Genomic DNA, 18981 nt, shown 5'->3' with positions numbered 1-18981 from the left:
AACTCTAGTCACTCTAGTACAATGAGATGGGATTGGGCTTTTTAGAATCTAATTAATCTAACACATTGAGATGGGATTGGGCTGGTCAAAACTCTAGTATCTCTAGTGCATTGTGATGGTGCTGGTTATTGAGATGGGATTGGGCTGGTTAAATTCTACTTACTCTAGTACGTAGAGATGGTATCGGGCAGGTATAGATTACTAGTTACTTTAGTACAGTGAAATTGGATTGGGCTGGTTAGAACTGAAGTTACTCTAGTGTACATTGAGAAGGGAATGGCTGGTTAGAACTCTATTTATTTTAGTACAGGGAGATGGGATTGGGCTGGTTGGAACTATAGTTATTTTAGTACAGGGAGATGGGATTGGGCTTGGTTGGAACTATAGTTTCTCTAGTACAATAAAATGGAATTGGGATGGTTAGAACTCTTGTTACTCTAGTACATTGAGATGGGATTGGGCTACGTGGAATTCTAATTACTCTACTTCATTGACTTTGGATATGGATGGTTGGACATCTAGTTACTTTAGTACAGTTAGATGGGATAGGGCTGGTTAGAATCTAGTTACTCTTGTACATTGAGATGGGATTGGGATGGTTAGAACTTTAATTTCTCGACTACATTGAAATTGGATTGGGCAGGTTAGAACTCTAGTTACCGTAAAACAATGAGATGGGATTGGGCTGGTAAGAACTCTATTTACTTTAGTAAAATGAAAGGGGAATGGGCTGGTTAGAGCTAATTTAGTGTAGTACAGCAAGATGGGATTGGGCTGGTTAGGACTATAGTTTCTCAAGTACTGTGAGATGGGAGTGGGCTGGTTAGAACTCTAGTACAATGAGATGGGATTAGGATGGTTAGAACTCTTGTTACTCTAGTACATGGAGATGGGAATGGGCTGGTTAGAACTCTAGATACTCTAGTATTGAGTTTGGATTGGCTTTATTTAGAGATGGGATTGGGCTGGTTAACGCTAGTTACTCTAGTACATTGAGATGGAATTGGGATGTTTATAATTGCAATGGTTTTCCTCCTCTTCGTCCGAAGAGGAGGTGTAGTATGGATCGGACCAAGATGCGGCGTGGTAAGTGTTCATGATTTTTATTTTAAAGACAAACTGAACACTAAAATACAAAAACAACAAACGTAACGTGAATAACCAAAAGCGAAAACAGTACCGTGTGGTGAACAAACACAGACACGGAAACAAACACCCACCAACAAACAAGTGAAACCGAGGCTACCTAAATATGATTCTCAATCAGAGACAACTAATGACACCTGCCTCTGATTGAGAACCATACTAGGCCGAAACATAGAAATCCCAAAATCATAGAAAAACAAACATAGACTGCCCACCCCAACTCATGCCCTGACCATACTAAATAACGACAAAACAAAGGAAATAAAGGTCAGAATGTGACAATAATCTAGTGACTCTAGTACATTGAGATAGGATTGGGCTGGTTAGATCTCTAGTTACTTTCGTAAAGTGAGATGGATATGGGTGTGCTTTTTACTCTAATTACTCTACTGCATTGAGATTGGATTGGGCTGGTTAGAACTCTAATACATTAAGATGAGATTGGGCTTGTTAGAACTCTCGTTACTGTCGTACATGGAGATGGGATTGGGCTGGTTAGAAATCTAGTTACTTTGGTACAGTGAGATGGGATTGGGCTGCTTAGAACTCTAGGTACTCTAGGTACATTGAGATGGGATTGGGCTGGTTAGAACTCTAGTAACACTAGTTTATTGAGATGGGTTTGGGGTGGTTAGAATCTAGTTACTCTAATATGGTGAGATGTGATTGGGCTGCTTAGAACTCTAGGTACTCTAGTACATTGAGAAGGGATTGGGCTAGTTAGAACTCTAGTAACACTAGTTTATTGAGATGGGTTTGGGGTGGTTAGAATCTAGTTACTGTAATACAGTGAGATGGGATTGGGCTGCTTAGAACTCTTGTTACTTTAGTATATTGAGATGCTAATGGCTGGTTAGAACTCTAGGTACTTTAGTACAGTGAGATGGGATTGGGCTAGTTAGAACTCGGCAGCGTAGCCTAGTGGTTAGAGAGTTGGACTAGTAACTGGAAGGTTGCAAGTTCAAACCCCTGAGCTGACAAGGTACTAATCTGTCGTTCTGCCCCTGAACAGGCAGTTAACCCACTGTTCCTAGGCTGTCATTGAAAATAAGAATTTGTTCTTAACTGACTTGCCTAGTTAAATAAAGGTTAAAAAAAAATGTTTTTTTACTTTAGTACACATGGGAATGGGCTTGTTAAGATATAGTTTCTCTAATACAGTGAGATGGAATTAGGCTGGTTAGAACTCTAGTACCACTAGTATATTGACATGGTTTTGGGGTGGTTAGAATCTAGTTACTCTAATACATTGAGAAGGGGTTTGTTAGAACTCTAGTTACTTTAGTACACTGAGATGGGATTGGGCTGGTTAGAACTCTAGTTACTTCAGTACATTGAGATGGGATTGGACTTGTTAGAACTCTAGTTACTTTCATACATTGAGATGGGATTGGGCTGGTTTTAATCTAGTTACTCTAGTACATTTAGATGGGATTGGGCTGTTAGAACTCTACTACATTGAGATAGGATTGTGATGGTTAGAATTGTAGTTACTTTAGTACAGTGAGATGGGATTGCGCTGGTCAGAACTCGAGTTACACAAGCACATTGAGATGGGATTGGGCTGGTTTGAACTCTAGTTACTCTAGTATATTGAGTTTGGATTGGCTGGAGATGGGATTGGGCTGGTTAACGCTAGTTACTCTACTACATTGAGATGGGATTGGCTGTTTATAATCTAGTGACTCTAGTACATTGAGATAGGATTGGGCTGGTTAGATCTCTAGTTACTTTAGTAAAGTGAGATGGATATGGGTGTGCTTTTTACTGTAGTTACTCTACTGCATTGTGATTGGATTGGGCTGGTTAGAACTCGAGTACATTAAGATGAGATTGGGCTGGTTAGAACTATTGTTACTATAGTACAGTTAGATGGGATTGGGCTGGTTAAAACTCTAGGTACTCTAGTACATGGAGATATGATTGGGCTGGTTAGAACTCTAGTTACCCTACTACATTGAGATTGGATTGGGCTGGTTACTAATCTAGTTACTTTAGTACAGTGCGATGGAATTTGGCTGGGTAGAGCTCAAGTTACTTAAATTGCTATAGGATTTGGCAGGTTAGAATCTAGCTACTCTAATACATTGAGATGGGATTGGGCTGGTAGGACTCTAGTACATTGAGATAGGATTGGGATTGTTAGAACTGTAGTTACTTTAGTACAGTGAGATTGTGCTGGTCAGAACTCTAGATACACTAACACATTGAGATGGGATTGGGCTGGTTAGAATCTAGTTACTCTAGTATATTTAGATGGGATTGGGTTGTTAGGACTCTAGTACATTGAGATAGGATTGGGATATTTAGAATTAATTTAGTCTAGCACAGTGAATGGGGTTGGGTTGGTTAGAACTCTAGGTACTCTAGTACATGGAGATGGGATTGGGCTGGTTACAATCTAGTTTTTATAGTACAGTGAGATAGGACTGGGCTGGTCAGAACTCTTGTTACTCGAGTACATTGAGATGGAATTGGGCTGGTTATTGAGATTGGATTGGGCTGGATATAATCTAGGTACACTAATACATTGAGATGGGATTCTTAGAATTCTAGTTACTCTAACACATTAAAATGGGATTTGGATGATTAGAACTCTAGGTACTCTACTACATTGAGTTGATTTGGGCTGGTTAGAACTCTAGTTGCTCTAGAACATTGAGATGGGATTGGGCTGGTGATTGAGCTGAGAGTGTGCTGGTTAAAACTTGTTACTCTTGTACATTGCGATTGGATTGGACTGGTTAGAACTCTAGTTACTCTAGTACATTGCGATTGGATTGGGCTGGTTAAACTTTAGTTTCTCTGGTACAGTGTGTTTTGATTTGGTTGGTTTGAATGATAGTAGGCTAAAATAGGATTGTAACCATTTCTGGACCTGTATTCCAGGAGGAAGACGAGGTCCAGGAGGAGCAGGCGGAGGAGATGCAACCAGAAGAGGAGGTGCAGGAGGAGGAGCAGCAGCAGGAGGAAGAGGTCCTAGAGACATGGACAGGGACAGGGAAAGCCTGCACATGTGACTGTGAAGGGGGGGAGCCTGCGACAGGTACCCCCACTATGACATCACCTGTCCTGGCCACATCGCCTCCTCAGAGCCGCCCACTAGACTGCATGCCAGGTGAGGATAGGATTCCGCCCAGGTCACCTGACCTTGCGGTGGTGAACGACTCTATCAGTGGTCACCTACTGTACCTGTGGTCACCTAGCTATAGTCACCTACTGTACCTGTGGTCACCTAACTGTAGTCTCCTACTGTACCTGTGGTCACCAAGCTATAGTCACCTAGCTATAGTCACATAGCTATAGTCACCTACTGTACCTGTGGTCACCTAGCTATGGTCACCTACTGTACCTGTGGTCACCTAGCTATGGTCACCTACTGTACCTGTGGTCACCTAACTGTAGTCTCCTACTATACCTGTGGTCACCAAGCTATAGTCACCTAGCCATAGTCACATAGCTGTAGTCACCTACTGTACCTGTGGTCACCTAGCTATTGTAAATCAAATTAAATTTTATTTGTCACATACACATGGTTAGCAGATGTTAATGCGAGTGTAGCGAAATGCTTGTGCTTCTGGTTCCGACAATGCAGTACTATCCAACGAGTAATCTAACCTAACAATTTCACAACTACTACATTATACACACAAGTGTAAAGGAATGAATAAGAATATGTACATAAAAATATATGAATGAGTGATGGTATAGAACGGCATAGGCAAGATACAGTAGATGGTATAGAGTACAGTACATACATATGAGATGAGTAATGTAGGGTATGTAAACATTATATTAAGTGGCATTGTTTAAAGTGGCTAGTGATACATTGATTACATACATTTTTTCATTATTAAAGTGGCTGTAGTTGAGTCAGTATGTTGGCAGCAGCACCAGGCGGTGATACAGCCCGACCGGATGCTCTCGATTGTGCATCTGTAAAAGTTTGTGAGTGTTTTTGGTGACAAGCTGAATTTCTTCAGCCTCCTGAGGTAGAAGAGGCACTGCTGCTGCTACTGTCCCATCAATGTGGATAGGGGGCTGCTCCCTCTGCTGTTTCCTGAAGTCCATGATCATCTCCTTTGTTTTGTTGACGTTGAGTGTGAGGTTATTTTCCTGACACCACACTCCAAGGGCCCTCACCTCCTCACTGTAGGCCGTCTCGTCGTTGTTGGTAATCAAGCCTACCACTGTAGTGTCGTCTGCAAACTTGATGATTGAGTTGAAGGTGAACAGGGAGTACAGGAGAGGGCTGAGAACGCACCCTTGTGGGGCCCCAGTGTTGAGGATCAGCAGGGTGGAGATGTTGTTACCTACCCTCACCACCTGGGTGCGGCCCGTCAGGAAATCCAGGACCCAGTTGCACAGGGCGGGGTCCAGACCCAGGGTCTCGAGCTTGATGACGAGTTTGGAGGGTACTATGGTGTTAAATGCTGAGTTGTAGTCGATGAACAGCATTCTAAATCAAATCAAATCAAATCAAATTGTATTTGTCACATACACATGGTTAGCAGATGTTAATGCGAGTGTAGCGAAATGCTTGTGCTTCTAGTTCCGACAATGCAGTAATAACCAACAAGTAATCTAACTAACAATTCCAAAACTACTGTCTTATACACAGTGTAAGGGGATAAAGAATATGTACATAAGGATATATGAATGAGTGATGGTACAGAGGAGCATAGGCAAGATACAGTAGATGGTATCGAGTACAGTATATACATATGAGATGAGTATGTAAACAAAGTGGCATAGTTAAAGTGGCTAGTGATACATGTATTACATAAGGATGCAGTCGATGATATAGAGTACAGTATATACGTATGCATATGAGATGAATAATGTAGGGTAAGTAACATTATATAAGGTAGCATTGTTTAAAGTGGCTAGTGATATATTTACATCATTTCCCATCAATTCCCATTATTAAAGTGGCTGGAGTTGAGTCAGTGTCAGTGTGTTGGCAGCAGCCACTCAATGTTAGTGGTGGCTGTTTAACAGTCTGATGGCCTTGAGATAGAAGCTGTTTTTCAGTCTCTCGGTCCCAGCTTTGATGCACCTGTACTGACCTCGCCTTCTGGATGATAGCGGGGTGAACAGGCAGTGGCTCGGGTGGTTGATGTCCTTGATGATCTTTATGGCCTTCCTGTCCTGCGGTGATACAGCCCGCCAGGATGCTCTCGATTGTGCATCTGTAGAAGTTTGTGAGTGCTTTTGGTGACAAGCCGAATTTCTTCAGCCTCCTAAGGTTGAAGAGGCGCTGCTGCGCCTTCTTCACGATGCTGTCTGTGTGAGTGGACCAATTCAGTTTGTCTGTGATGTGTATGCCGAGGAACTTAAAACTTGCTACCCTCTCCACTACTGTTCCATCGATGTGGATGGGGGTGTTCCCTCTGCTGTTTCCTGAAGTCCACAATCATCTCCTTAGTTTTGTTGACGTTGAGTGTGAGGTTATTTTCCTGACACCACACTCCGAGGGCCCTCACCTCCTCCCTGTAGGCCGTCTCGTCGTTGTTGGTAATCAAGCCTACCACTGTTGTGTCGTCCGCAAACTTGATGATTGAGTTGGAGGCGTGCGTGCCCACGCAGTCGTGGGTGAACAGGGAGTACAGGAGAGGGCTCAGAATGCACCCTTGTGGGGCCCCAGTGTTGAGGATCAGCGGGGTGGAGATGTTGTTGCCTACCCTCACCACCTGGGGGCGGCCCGTCAGGAAGTCCAGTATCCAGTTGCACAGGGCGGGGTCGAGACCCAGGGTCTCAATCTTGATGACGAGCTTGGAGGGTACTATGGTGTTGAATGCCGAGCTGTAGTCGATGAACAGCATTCTCACATAGGTATTCCTCTTGTCCAGATGGGTTAGGGCAGTGTGCAGTGTGGTTGAGATTGCATCGTCTGTGGACCTATTGGGGCGGTAAGCAAATTGGAGTGGGTCTAGGGTGTCCGGTAGGGTGGAGGTGATATGTTCCTTGACTAGTCTCTCAAAGCACTTCATGATGACAGAAGTGAGTGCTATGGGGCGGTAGTCATTTAGCTCAGTTACCTTAGCTTTCTTGGGAACATGAACATTGGTGGCCCTCTTGAAGCATGTGGGGACAGCCGACTGGGATAAGGATTGATTGAATATGTCCGTAAACACACCAGCCAGCTGGTCTGCGCATGCTCTGAGGACGCGGCTGGGGATGTTGTCTGGACCTGCAGGCTTGCGAGGGTTGGCACGTTTAAACGTTTTGCTCATGTCGGCTGCAGTGAAGGAAAGTCCGCAGGTTTTGGTAGCGGGCTGTGTCAGTGGCACTGTATTGTCCTCAAAGCGAGCAAAGAAGTTGTCTCTGAGCCGTTGAATTGCGACTCTACTTTGTTTCTATACTGACGCTTAGCTTGTTTGATTGCCTTTTGGAGGGAATAGCTACACTGTTTGTATTTGTTTCCGGTCACCTTGCCCTGATTAAAAGCAATGTTTCGCACCTTCAGTTTTGCGCGAATGTTGCCATCAATCCACAGTTTCTGGTTTGGGAATGTTTTAATAGATGCTGTGGGTATGACATCGCCGATGCACTTGCAAATAAACCCGCTCACCGACTCAGTGTATTCGTCAATGTTGTTGTTCGCCGCAATGCGGAACATATCCGAGTCCAATCAAAGTAATCTTGAAGTGTGGAATCCAATTGGTTGGACCAGCGTTGAACAGACCTGAGTGTGGGAGCTTCCTGTTTTAGTTTCTGTCTATAGGATGGAAGCAACAAAATGGAGTTGTGGTCAGCTTTTCAGAAAGGAGGGCGGGGGAGGGCCTTATATGCGTTGCGGAAGTTAGAATAGCAATGATCTAGGTTTTTGCCGGCCCTGGTTGCGCAATCGATATGCTGATAGAATTTAGGAAGCCTTGTTTTCAGATTAGCCTTGATAAAATCCCCAGCTACGATAAATACAGCCTCAGGATATGTGGTTTCCAGTTTAGATAGAGTCAGGTGAACAGAAGGACTTGAGTTCCTTTATGTTGTTATGATCACACCATGTCTCGTTAATCATAAGGCATACACCCCCGCCCTTCTTCTTACCAGAAAGATGCTTGTTTCTGTCGGCGCGATGCGTGAAGAAACCAGCTGGCTGTACCGACTCCGATAGCATGTCTCGAGTGAGCCATATTTCCATAAAACAAAGAACGTGACAGTCTCTGATGTCTCTCTGGAAGGGTAGCCCTCTGGTTAGGGTTAGTACTGTTGGGTTAGGTTTGGAACTGTTGGGTTGAGGTTGGTACTGTTGGGTTGGGGTTGGTACTGTTGTGTTGGCATTAGTACTGTTGGGTTGGGGTTAGTACTATTGGGTTGGGGTTAGTACTGTTGGGTTGGCGTTAGTACTGTTGGGTTGGGGTTAGTACTGCTGGGTTAGGTTTGGCACTGTTGGGATGGGGTTGGTACTGTTGGGTTAGGGTTGGTACTGTTGGGTTAGTACTGTTGGGTTAGGTTTGGAACTGTTGGGTTGAGGTTGGTACTGTTGGGTTGGGGTTGGTACTGTTGGGTTAGCTTTGGCACTGTTGGGTTGGGGTTGGTACTGTTGGGTTAGTACTGTTGGGTTGGGGTTGGTACTGTTGGGTCGGGGTTAGTACTGTTGGGTTAGGGTTGGTACTGTTGGGTTAGTACTGTTGGGTTAGGTTTGGAACTGTTGGGTTGGGGTTGGTACTGTTGGGTTAGTACTGTTGGGTTGGGGTTGGTACTGTTGGGTCGGGGTTAGTACTGTTGGGTTAGTACTGTTGGGTTGGGGATGGTACTGTTGTGTTGGGGTTAGTACTGTTGGGTTTGGTACTATTGGGTTGGGGTTAGTACTGTTGTGTTGGGGTTAGTACTGTTGGGTTAGGTTTGGCACTGTTGTGTTGGGGTTGGTACTGTTGGGTTAGTATTGTTGGGTTAGGTTTAGTACTGTTGTGTTGGTGTTAGTACTGTTGGGTTGGGGTTGGTACTGTTGGGTTAGGTTTGGCACTGTTGGGTTGGGGTTGGTACTGTTTGGTTTGGGTTGGTACTGTTGGGTTAGTACTGTTCTGTTGGCGTTAGTACTGTTGGGTTAGGTTTGGAACTGTTGGGTTGAGGTTGGTACTGTTGGGTTGGGGTTGGTACTGTTGGGTTAGAGTTAGTACTGTTGGGTTAGTACTGTTGGGTTAGGGTTAGTACTGTTGGGTTAGGGTTAGTACTGTTTGGTTAGGATTAGGGTTAGTACTGTTGGGTTAGCTTTAGGGTTGGTACTGTTTGTTTAGGGTTAGTACTGTTGGGTTGGGGTTAGTACTGTTCGGTTAGGGTTAGGTTAGGGTTAGTACTGTTGGGTTAGTACTGTTGGGTTGGGGTTAGTACTGTTGGGTTAGGGTTAGGTACTGTTGGGTTAGTACTGTTGGGTTAGGGTTAGGGTTAGTACTGTTGGGTTAGTACCGTTGGGTTGGGGCTTGTACTGTTGGGTTAGGGTTAGTACTGTTGGGTTAGTACTGTTGGGTTGGGATTAGTACTGTTGGGTTAGCACTGTTGGGTTGGGGTTAGTACTGTTGGGTTAGGGTTAGTACTGTTAGGTTGGGGTTAGTACTGTCGGGTTAGGGTTAGTACTGTCGGATTAGGGTTAGTACTGTTGGGTTGGGGTTAGTACTGTTGGGTTGGGGTTAGTACTGTTGGGTTGGGGGTAGTACTGTTGTGTTAGGATTAGGGTTAGCACTGTTGGGTTAGGGTTAGTACTGTTGGGTTAGGTTTAGTACTGCTGGGTTGGGGTTATTACTGTTGGGTTGGGGTTAGTACTGTTGGGTTAGGGTTAGTACTGTTGGGTTGGGGTTAGTACTGTTGGGTTGGGGTTAGTACTGTTGGGTTAGTACTGTTGGGTTAGTACTGTTGGGTTAGTACTGTTGGGTTGGGTTAGTACAAATCAAATCAAATCACAGTTGTGTTGGGTTAGTACTTTTGGGTAGGGTTAGTACTGTTGGGTTAGGGTTTGTACTGTTGGGTTAGTACTGTTGGGTTCGGGTTAGTACTGTTGGGTTTGGGTTAGTACTGTTGGGTTTGTACTGTTGGGTTAGTACTGTTGGGTTAGTGTTAGTACTGTTGGGTTGGGTTGGGTTTAATACTGTTGGGTTAGGGTTAGTACCGTTTGGTTAGTACTGTTGGGTTAGTACTGTTGGGTTAGTACTGTTGGGTTGGGGTTAGTACTGTTGGGTTAGAGTTAGTACTGTTGGGTTAGTACTGTTGGGTTGTCATTAGTACTGTTGGGTTGGGGTTAGTACTGTTGGGTTGTGGTTAGTACTGTTGGGTTAGGGTCAGTACTGTTGGGTTAGGTAAGTACTGTTGGGTTAGTACTGTTGGGTTAGGGTTAGTACTGTTGGGTTGGGTTAGTACTGTTGTGTTGGGGTTAGTACTGTTGGGGTTTGGTTAGTACTGTTGGGTTGGGGTTGGATAACTGTGTTTGCTAAATGACAAAAACAATCAAATAAATTACATTTTATTTTAAAACTTAATTCTTTTTCAAATCATGTTTCAAATCATGAAATACAAGTAAAATTTATGAATTCAATGATTCAATTTGTGCATCACAAATTCCAAAATATTACATCCAAATTCAATATCCTAATACAAATTCAAATACAATTTCTGTTGGCACTGAAATCGCTCCATAGGAGAGTCAGTTAGGAAGAGAAGAAAGAAGGAGAGATAGCATATGTTGGATGCCATTAGATGATCTCATTACTGTAGTGGGAATGTGATGAACAGATTACGTCCCTAAATAAGCCTGTCACTCAAAAGCCCTGCTGCTCCCTGATACTGGGCCCAGGAGCACACGTGATGGAGGGCAGCCTGTGGACTTTGGAGCTGGCAACCATAGTTGATCCAGCATAGTGGATTAGAAGCTGCCTTTTACATAAACGGCTGGTGGGATGAAGCACCACTTTAGGGGACGACTGACCATCTGCTCCCAGCAGCCTCCCTCTCAGTCTCCCTGCATGGGGTCAGTGCACCCAGTAGCCTCCCTCTCAGTCTCCCTGCATGGGGTCAGAGCCTGTCCTGGATGTTGAGCTCCCAGCAGCCTCCCACTCAGCCTCCCAGCATGGGGTCAGAGACCCGGCAGCATCCCTCTCAGCATTCCAGCATGGGGTCAGAAGAACTGGCAGCCTCCCTCTCAGCCTCCCAGCATGGGGTCAGAGCAGCCAGCAGCCCCCTAGCATGGGGTCAGAGCCTGTCCTGGATGTTGAGCTCCTAGCAGCCTCCCTCTCAGCCTCCCAGCATGGGGTCAGAGCACCCAGCAGCCTCCCTCTCAGCCTCCCAGCATGTGGTCAGAGCCTGTCCTGGATGTTGAGGTCCCAGCAGCCTCCCTCTCAGCCTCCCAGCCTCCCAGCATGGGGTCAGAGCCCCCAGCAGCCTCCCTCTCAGCCTCCCAGCATGGGGTCAGAGCCTGTCCTGGATGTTGAGCCCCCAGCAGCCTCCCTCTCAGCCTCAGAGCCTGTCCTGGATGTTGAGCTCCCAGTAGCCTCCCTCTCAGCCACCCAGCATGGGGTCAGAGCCTGCTTGTGTTCCCAGCTCCAACAGTGCAGTAATATTTAACTAAATGCTTGTGTTCCTAGCTCCAACAGTACAGTAATATCTAACTAAATTCTTGTGTTCCTAGCTCCAACAGTGCAGTAATATCTAACTAAATGCTTGTGTTCCTAGCTCCAACAGTACAGTAATATCTAACTAAATTCTTGTGTTCCTAGCTCCAACAGTGCAGTAATATCTAACTAAATGCTTGTGTTCCTAGCTCCAACAGTGCAGTAATATCTAACTAAATGCTTGTGTTCCTAGCTCCAACAGTGCAGTAATATCTAACTAATGCTTGTGTTCCTAGCTCCAACAGTGCAGTAGTATCTAACAATTCACCACAATACACACAAATCTAAAAGTAAAAGAATGGAATTAAGAAATATATAAATATTAGGATGAGCAATGTCGGAGTGGCATTGACTAAAATAAAATACTGACGTTGTATTAGTTAATGTGACGACTGTTGCTCATCGAATTATTAAAGGTTTCTAATTGTGTGATTAAATGAATCAAGCAATTATTAACTCATTAACCTGGGGCACCATGGGAAAATTAGTTTTATTGAGTTTCTATTTCCCAAATTAACTCAAAGAATATCAGAATATCGATTTTACAACAGTCGCTAATTAATCCGTTTCCTCTGCAGTCTTGTTCTGAACGTCGCATAATCCGGGAATCTGCACGGACCCGGGTCCCACCAATCTTAGTTGAGTATTTATGTACTAGAAAGCTAAAATGATGATAAAATATACACATACACAAAAACAGTCTAGGCAATTGATTAGAACTTAGTATAACGGGCCAACACACTAAGGCGCGTGTTACCCACAATGGGGATTTAAAAGAGAGAGAAAAAGAGAAAGTACACGAGAGAAATATACATTTGGGTGCATTTGTCAGCTATACTTATTTTAACCCTTGCCCCAATCTGCCGCTCTTATGGGTCAGAATATAATGATGTAATTACGTGTGGGAGGTCTCAGATGGGAAGCTCCTCATGGACCGTTTAGGCTTCTCAATGACGTACTTCTCCGGCGCAACTCTCTGGCTGTCCTCACGATGTCAGGGTCCTTTTGGCTTAGTGGTTTGTTCCCTCGCCCTTGCTCTGGCAAGGGGTCTTCTGAGGACAGACAGCTCTGTAGCTCAGAGCTCACAGCGTAGGAATGAAACAGTGTAGATACCACGATTCGATGGAGAGTGGAAGCTAGGTGGTCCAGCTTGAATTCACCCGCTTAGACACAACTACTCATCTGTAGCTTGGGTAGAAAAAACCTTGTGTTGCGTTTTGGGTTCGTTGACTTTTTAGACCATGGCTGCAGCTTGGGTCACTTAGTCTGATATATTAATTTTTAACTCACATGTCTTATACCCTCGGGTCAGAAGTGGGAGTAACTGGGTGTACCAAGTTAAGAGGCAAGGTCTAGATTTTACTCAATTCCAATTTTAGACAACTAACTTCACATTTCATCTTTACCAAAACATTCTCTTTGATTTGGACATTTTCCACACAACGTACAATGTATAAACATCAAGCATATGCTAGGAAAACTCTTAAAGTTACACTGTTTTCGTAATAATGTCATCTATTAACCTTTAATAACAAAACAAAAATGACATACATTTTCATATTCCATCTATCGTCATGACCACCATTGTGGCTGACGGAAACCATTTTTCCAAAGTCCCTTTATTTCATGTTTAATGTTCTGAGGCTGGTTCTCCATAGTGAGAAGACAAAGGAATGTTGTCTGTGGCCTAAGATTTACCATGGGCGTGAGGGGTCATAAAAACCCCACATCTTCAGACCCCTAGATCTCTCCTCCTCTGTTGGGGGTGAGAGATAATCTGTAGGGTTGTGGTCTCCTGTAACCTGACCTGATCAGGACAGTCATGACAATACAGTAGAATAGAATACAGTATATACATATGAGATGAGTAAAGCAGTATGTAAACATTATTAAAGTGACCAGTGATTCCATGTTTATCTATATAGGGTAGCAGCATTTAAGTTGCAGGGTTGAGTAACCGGGTGGTACCCTGATAGTGATGGCTATTTAACAGTCTGATTGTAACGCGGGGCGAAGCAAGTGAACCCAAGTGCAGACTCAGACGGGGAGACAGGGATAAGGTAACTAAGGTATTTATTGAAAAGCGGGGGGAGATGGGGTGCAGGCCACGGGGAGCTGGGGCGGGTAGCAGGGAACCAGGAACTGGGGCTGAGGCTGGGGCGTGGAGAAAAGTGGAGAAAAAAAAAAAAGTGGAGAAAGGGCAGGCTAAACAGGTCCGGAGCGGAATCCAAGGAAGCAGCAGAGCAGGGTTCCAGGGCAGAGAAGCAGGATTGACGTAACGAGGGATTGGACACAGGAACCAGTCAGAGCGAACAGAACTGTACAGGAGAGAAAAGCAGCGTCGGGCTAGGGAAAAACAGGCACAACAAGATAAAAAGATCTATGCGGGAACAAACGGCTGACTGAACAGGGGCTACGAACTGGCAGCGTGGAAGTGGCAGGGTTGAGTATTTGTAGATGCTTTGATTATGGAACAGGTTGCAACTGCCACCACTCACACAATCACACACACACACACACACACACACACACACACACACACACACACACACACACACACACACACACACACACACACACAGAGGTCTAATGTCCATTGCTCGTGTTTCTTGTCCCAAGCAAGTCTCTTTGTCTTATTGGTGTCCTTTAGTATTGGTTTCTTTGCAGCAATTCGACCTGGTTCACGCAGTCTCCTCTGAACAGTTGATGTTGAGATGTGTCTGTTACTTGAACTCTGTGAAGCAGAGGGGAGGTATGTGAGGTGACGTTGGCTCCCTCTGCTGGGATTACGGGAGCTGGGCACCCCCCGAAACAGACAGATCTAAGTGGAGGTAATTAGAGGAAAGTGCCAACCAGCCATGGAGGCTAAATAAAAGGAGCACGATGGCACACCACGGGAGAGAAGGGAGATAGACGGACACCAGTCAAGAGAGAAAAGGGAGAGAGAGAAGGGAGAGACGGACACCAGTTAAGAGAGAGAAGGGAGAGAGACGGACACCAGTTAAGAGAGAGAAGGGAGAGAGACGGACACCAGTCAAGAGAGAGAAGGAGAGAGACAGACACCAGTCAAGAGAGAGAGACGGACACCAGTCAAGAGAGAGAGACGGACACCAGTCAAGAGAGAGAAGGGAGAGACGGACACCAGTCAAGAGAGAGAGACGGACACCAGTCAAGAGAGAGAGACGGACACCAGTCAAGAGAGAGAAGGGAGAGACGGACACCAGTCAAGAGAGAGAAGGGAGAGACGGACACCAGTCAAGAGAGAGAGACGGACACCAGTCAAGAGAGAGAGACGGACACCAGTCAAGAGAGAGAGACGGACACCAGTCAAGAGAGAGAGAGACGGACACCAGTCAAGAGAGAGAGAGACGGACACCAGTTAAGAGAGAGAGAGACGGACACCAGTTAAGAAAGAGAGACGGACACCAGTTAAGAGAGAGAAGGGAGAGAGACAGACACCAGTTAAGAGAGAGAGAGACGGACACCAGTCAAGAGAGAGAAGGGAGAGATAGACGGACACCAGTCAAGAGAGAGAAGGGAGAGATAGACGGACACCAGTCAAGAGAGAGAAGGGAGAGAGACGGACACCAGTCAAGAGAGAGAGAAGGACACCAGTCAAGAGAGAGAGAGACGACACCAGTCAAGAGAGAGAAGGGAGAGAGATGGACACCAGTTAAGAGAGAGAAGTGAGAGATAGACGGACACCAGTCAAGAGAGAGAAGAGAGAGAGACGGACACCAGTTAAGAGAGAGAGAAGGAGAGATAGACGGACACCAGTCAAGAGAGAGAAGGGAGAGAGACGGACACCAGTCAAGAGAGAGAGAAGGACACCAGTCAAGAGAGAGAGAGACGGACACCAGTCAAGAGAGAGAAGGGAGAGAGACGGACACCAGTCAAGAGAGAGAGACGGACACCAGTTAAGAGAGCGAGGCGGACACCAGTCAAGAGAGAGAGACGGACACCAGTCAAGAGAGAGACGGACACCAGTTAGGAGAGAGAGACGGACACCAGTCAAGAGAGTGAGAGACTGACACCAGTCAAGAGAGAGAGAGACGGACACCAGTTAAGAGAGAGAGAGACGGACACCAGTTAAGAAAGAGAGACGGACACCAGTTAAGAGAGAGAAGGGAGAGAGACAGACACCAGTTAAGAGAGAGAGAGACGGACACCAGTCAAGAGAGAGAAGGGAGAGATAGACGGACACCAGTCAAGAGAGAGAAGGGAGAGATAGACGGACACCAGTCAAGAGAGAGAAGGGAGAGAGACGGACACCAGTCAAGAGAGAGAGAAGGACACCAGTCAAGAGAGAGAGAGACGGACACCAGTCAAGAGAGAGAAGGGAGAGAGATGGACACCAGTTAAGAGAGAGAAGTGAGAGATAGACGGACACCAGTCAAGAGAGAGAAGAGAGAGAGACGGACACCAGTTAAGAGAGAGAAGGGAGAGATAGACGGACACCAGTCAAGAGAGAGAAGGGAGAGAGACGGACACCAGTCAAGAGAGAGAGAAGGACACCAGTCAAGAGAGAGAGAGACGGACACCAGTCAAGAGAGAGAAGGGAGAGAGATGGACACCAGTTAAGAGAGAGAAGTGAGAGATAGACGGACACCAGTCAACAGAGAGAAGAGAGAGAGATGGACACCAGTCAAGAGAGAGAAGGGAGAGAGACGGACACCAGTCAAGAGAGAGAAGGGAGAGAGACGGACACCAGTCAAGAGAGAGAGATGGACACCAGTCAAGAGAGAGAGAGACGGACACCAGTTAAGAGAGAGAGACGGACACCAGTTAAGAGAGAGAGACGGACACCAGTTAAGAGAGAGAGGCGGACACCAGTTAAGAGAGAGAGACGGACACCAGTCAAGGGAGAGAGAGACGGACACCAGTTAAGAGAGAGAGACGGACACCAGTTAAGAGAGAGAGACGGACACCAGTCAAGAGAGAGAGACGGACACCAGTTAAGAGAGAGAAGGGAGAGAGACGGACACCAGTTAAGAGAGAGAGACGGACACCAGTCAAGAGAGAGAGACGGACACCAGTTAAGAGAGAGAAGGGAGAGAGACGGACACCAGTCAAGAGAGAGAGACGGACACCAGTCAAGAGAGAGAAGGGAGAGAGATGGACACCAGTTAAGAGAGAGAGACGGATACCAGTCAAGAGAGAGAGATGGACACCAGTCAAGAGAGAGAGAGACGGACACCAGTTAAGAGAGAGAGACGGACACCAGTTAAGAGAGAGAGACAGACACCAGTTAAGAGAGAGAGGCGGACACCAGTTAAGAGAGAGAGACGGACACCAGTCAAGAGAGAGAGACGGACACCAGTTAAGAGAGAGAAGGGAGAGATACGGACACCAGTTAAGAGAGAGAGACGGACACCAGTCAAGAGAGAGAGACGGACACCAGTTAAGAGAGAGAAGGGAGAGAGACGGACACCAGTCAAGAGAGAGAGACGGACACCAGTCAAGAGAAAGAAGGGAGTGAGATGGACACCAGTTAAGAGAGAGAGACGGATACCAGTCAAGGGAGAGAGACGGACACCAGTTAAGAGAGAGAGACGGACACCAGTTAAGACAGAGAGACGGACACCAGTCAAGAGAGAGAAGAGAGAGAGACGGACACCAGTCAAGAGAGAGAAGGGAGAGAGACGGACACCAGTCAAGAGAGAGAAGGGAGAGAGACGGACACCAGTCAAGAGAGAGAGATGGACACCAGTCAAGAGAGAGAGAGACGGACACCAGTTGAGAGGGAGACGGACACCAGTTAAGAGAGAGAGACGGACACCAGTTAAGAGAGAGAGACAGACACCAGTTAAGAGAGAGAGGCGGACACCAGTTAAGAGAGAGAGACGGACACCAGTCAAGGGAGAGAGACGGACACCAGTTAAGAGAGAGAGACGGACACCAGTTAAGAGAGAGAGACAGACACCAGTTAAGAGAGAGAGGCGGACACCAGTTAAGAGAGAGAGACGGACACCAGTCAAGAGAGAGAGACGGACACCAGTTAAGAGAGAGAAGGGAGAGAGACGGACACCAGTTAAGAGAGAGAGACGGACACCAGTCAAGAGAGAGAGACGGACACCAGTTAAGAGAGAGAAGGAGAGAGAGACGGACACCAGTCAAGAGAGAGAGACGGACACCAGTCAAGAGAGAGAGACGGACACCAGTTAAGAGAGAGAGACAGACACCAGTTAAGAGAGAGAGGCAGACACCAGTTAAGAGAGAGAGACGGACACCAGTCAAGGGAGAGAGATGGACACCAGTTAAGAGAGAGAGACGGATACCAGTCAAGGGAGAGAGACGGACACCAGTTAAGAGAGAGAGACGGACACCAGTTAAGACAGAGAGACAGACACCAGTTAAGAGAGAGAGACAGACACCAGTTAAGAGAGAGAGACGGACACCAGTCAAGAGAGAGAGACGGACACCAGTTAAGAGAGAGAGGACACCAGTCACGGACACCAGTTAAGAGAGAGACGGACACCAGTTAAGAGAGAGAAGGGAGAGAGACGGACACCAGTTAAGAGACAGAGACGGACACCAGTTAAGAGAGAGAAGGGAGAGAGACGGACACCAGTTAAGAGAGAGAGACGGACACCAGTCAAGAGAGAGAGACGGACACCAGTTAAGAGAGAGAAGGGAGAGAGATGGACACCAGTCAAGAGAGAGAGACGGACACCAGTTGAGAGAGAGAGACGGACACCAGTTAAGAGAGAGAAGTGAGAGAGACGGACACCAGTTAAGAGAGAGAAGGGAGAGAGACGGACACCAGTCAAGAGAGAGAGACGGACACCAGTTAAGAGAGAGAAGGGAGAGAGACGGACACCAGTTAAGAGAGAGAGACGGACACCAGTCAAGAGAGTGAAGGGAGAGAGACAGACACCAGTTAAGAGAGAGAGACGGACACCAGTCAAGGGAGAGAGACGGACACCAGTCAAGAGAGTGAAGGGAGAGAGACAGACACCAGTTAAGAGAGAGAGACGGACACCAGTTAAGAGAGAGAGACGGACACCAGTCAAGAGAGTGAAGCGAGAGAGACAGACACCAGTTAAGAGAGAGAGACGGACACCAGTTAAGAGAGAGAGACGGACACCAGTTAAGAGAAAGAGACGGACACCAGATAAGAGAGAGAGACGGACACCAGTTAAGAGAGAGAGGCGGACACCAGTTAAGAGAGAGAGACGGACACCAGTTAAGAGAGAGAGAGACGGACACCAGTTAAGAGAGAGAAGGGAGA

At 46.2% G+C, this 18981-nt stretch overlaps 1 protein-coding gene across 1 annotated transcript in view; it reads left to right on the top strand.

Annotated features, from left to right (window-relative positions):
* The window catches only part of LOC112251679 (retinoschisin-like), a 72012-nt gene that overhangs the window by 9012 nt on the left and 44019 nt on the right, over nucleotides 1-18981 (top strand). The window contains exon 3 of the mRNA XM_042316880.1: nucleotides 4036-4264. Coding sequence (XP_042172814.1) covers nucleotides 4036-4264 — 229 coding nt within the window. The remainder of the gene's footprint in view (nucleotides 1-4035; nucleotides 4265-18981) is intronic.

The sequence above is a fragment of the Oncorhynchus tshawytscha genome, unplaced genomic scaffold (genome assembly GCF_018296145.1).
Source record: "Oncorhynchus tshawytscha isolate Ot180627B unplaced genomic scaffold, Otsh_v2.0 Un_contig_2559_pilon_pilon, whole genome shotgun sequence".
Classification (NCBI taxonomy): Eukaryota; Metazoa; Chordata; class Actinopteri; order Salmoniformes; family Salmonidae; genus Oncorhynchus; species Oncorhynchus tshawytscha.
Note: the sequence above shows the minus strand (reverse complement) of the source record. Positions and strands in the feature narration are given on the sequence as shown.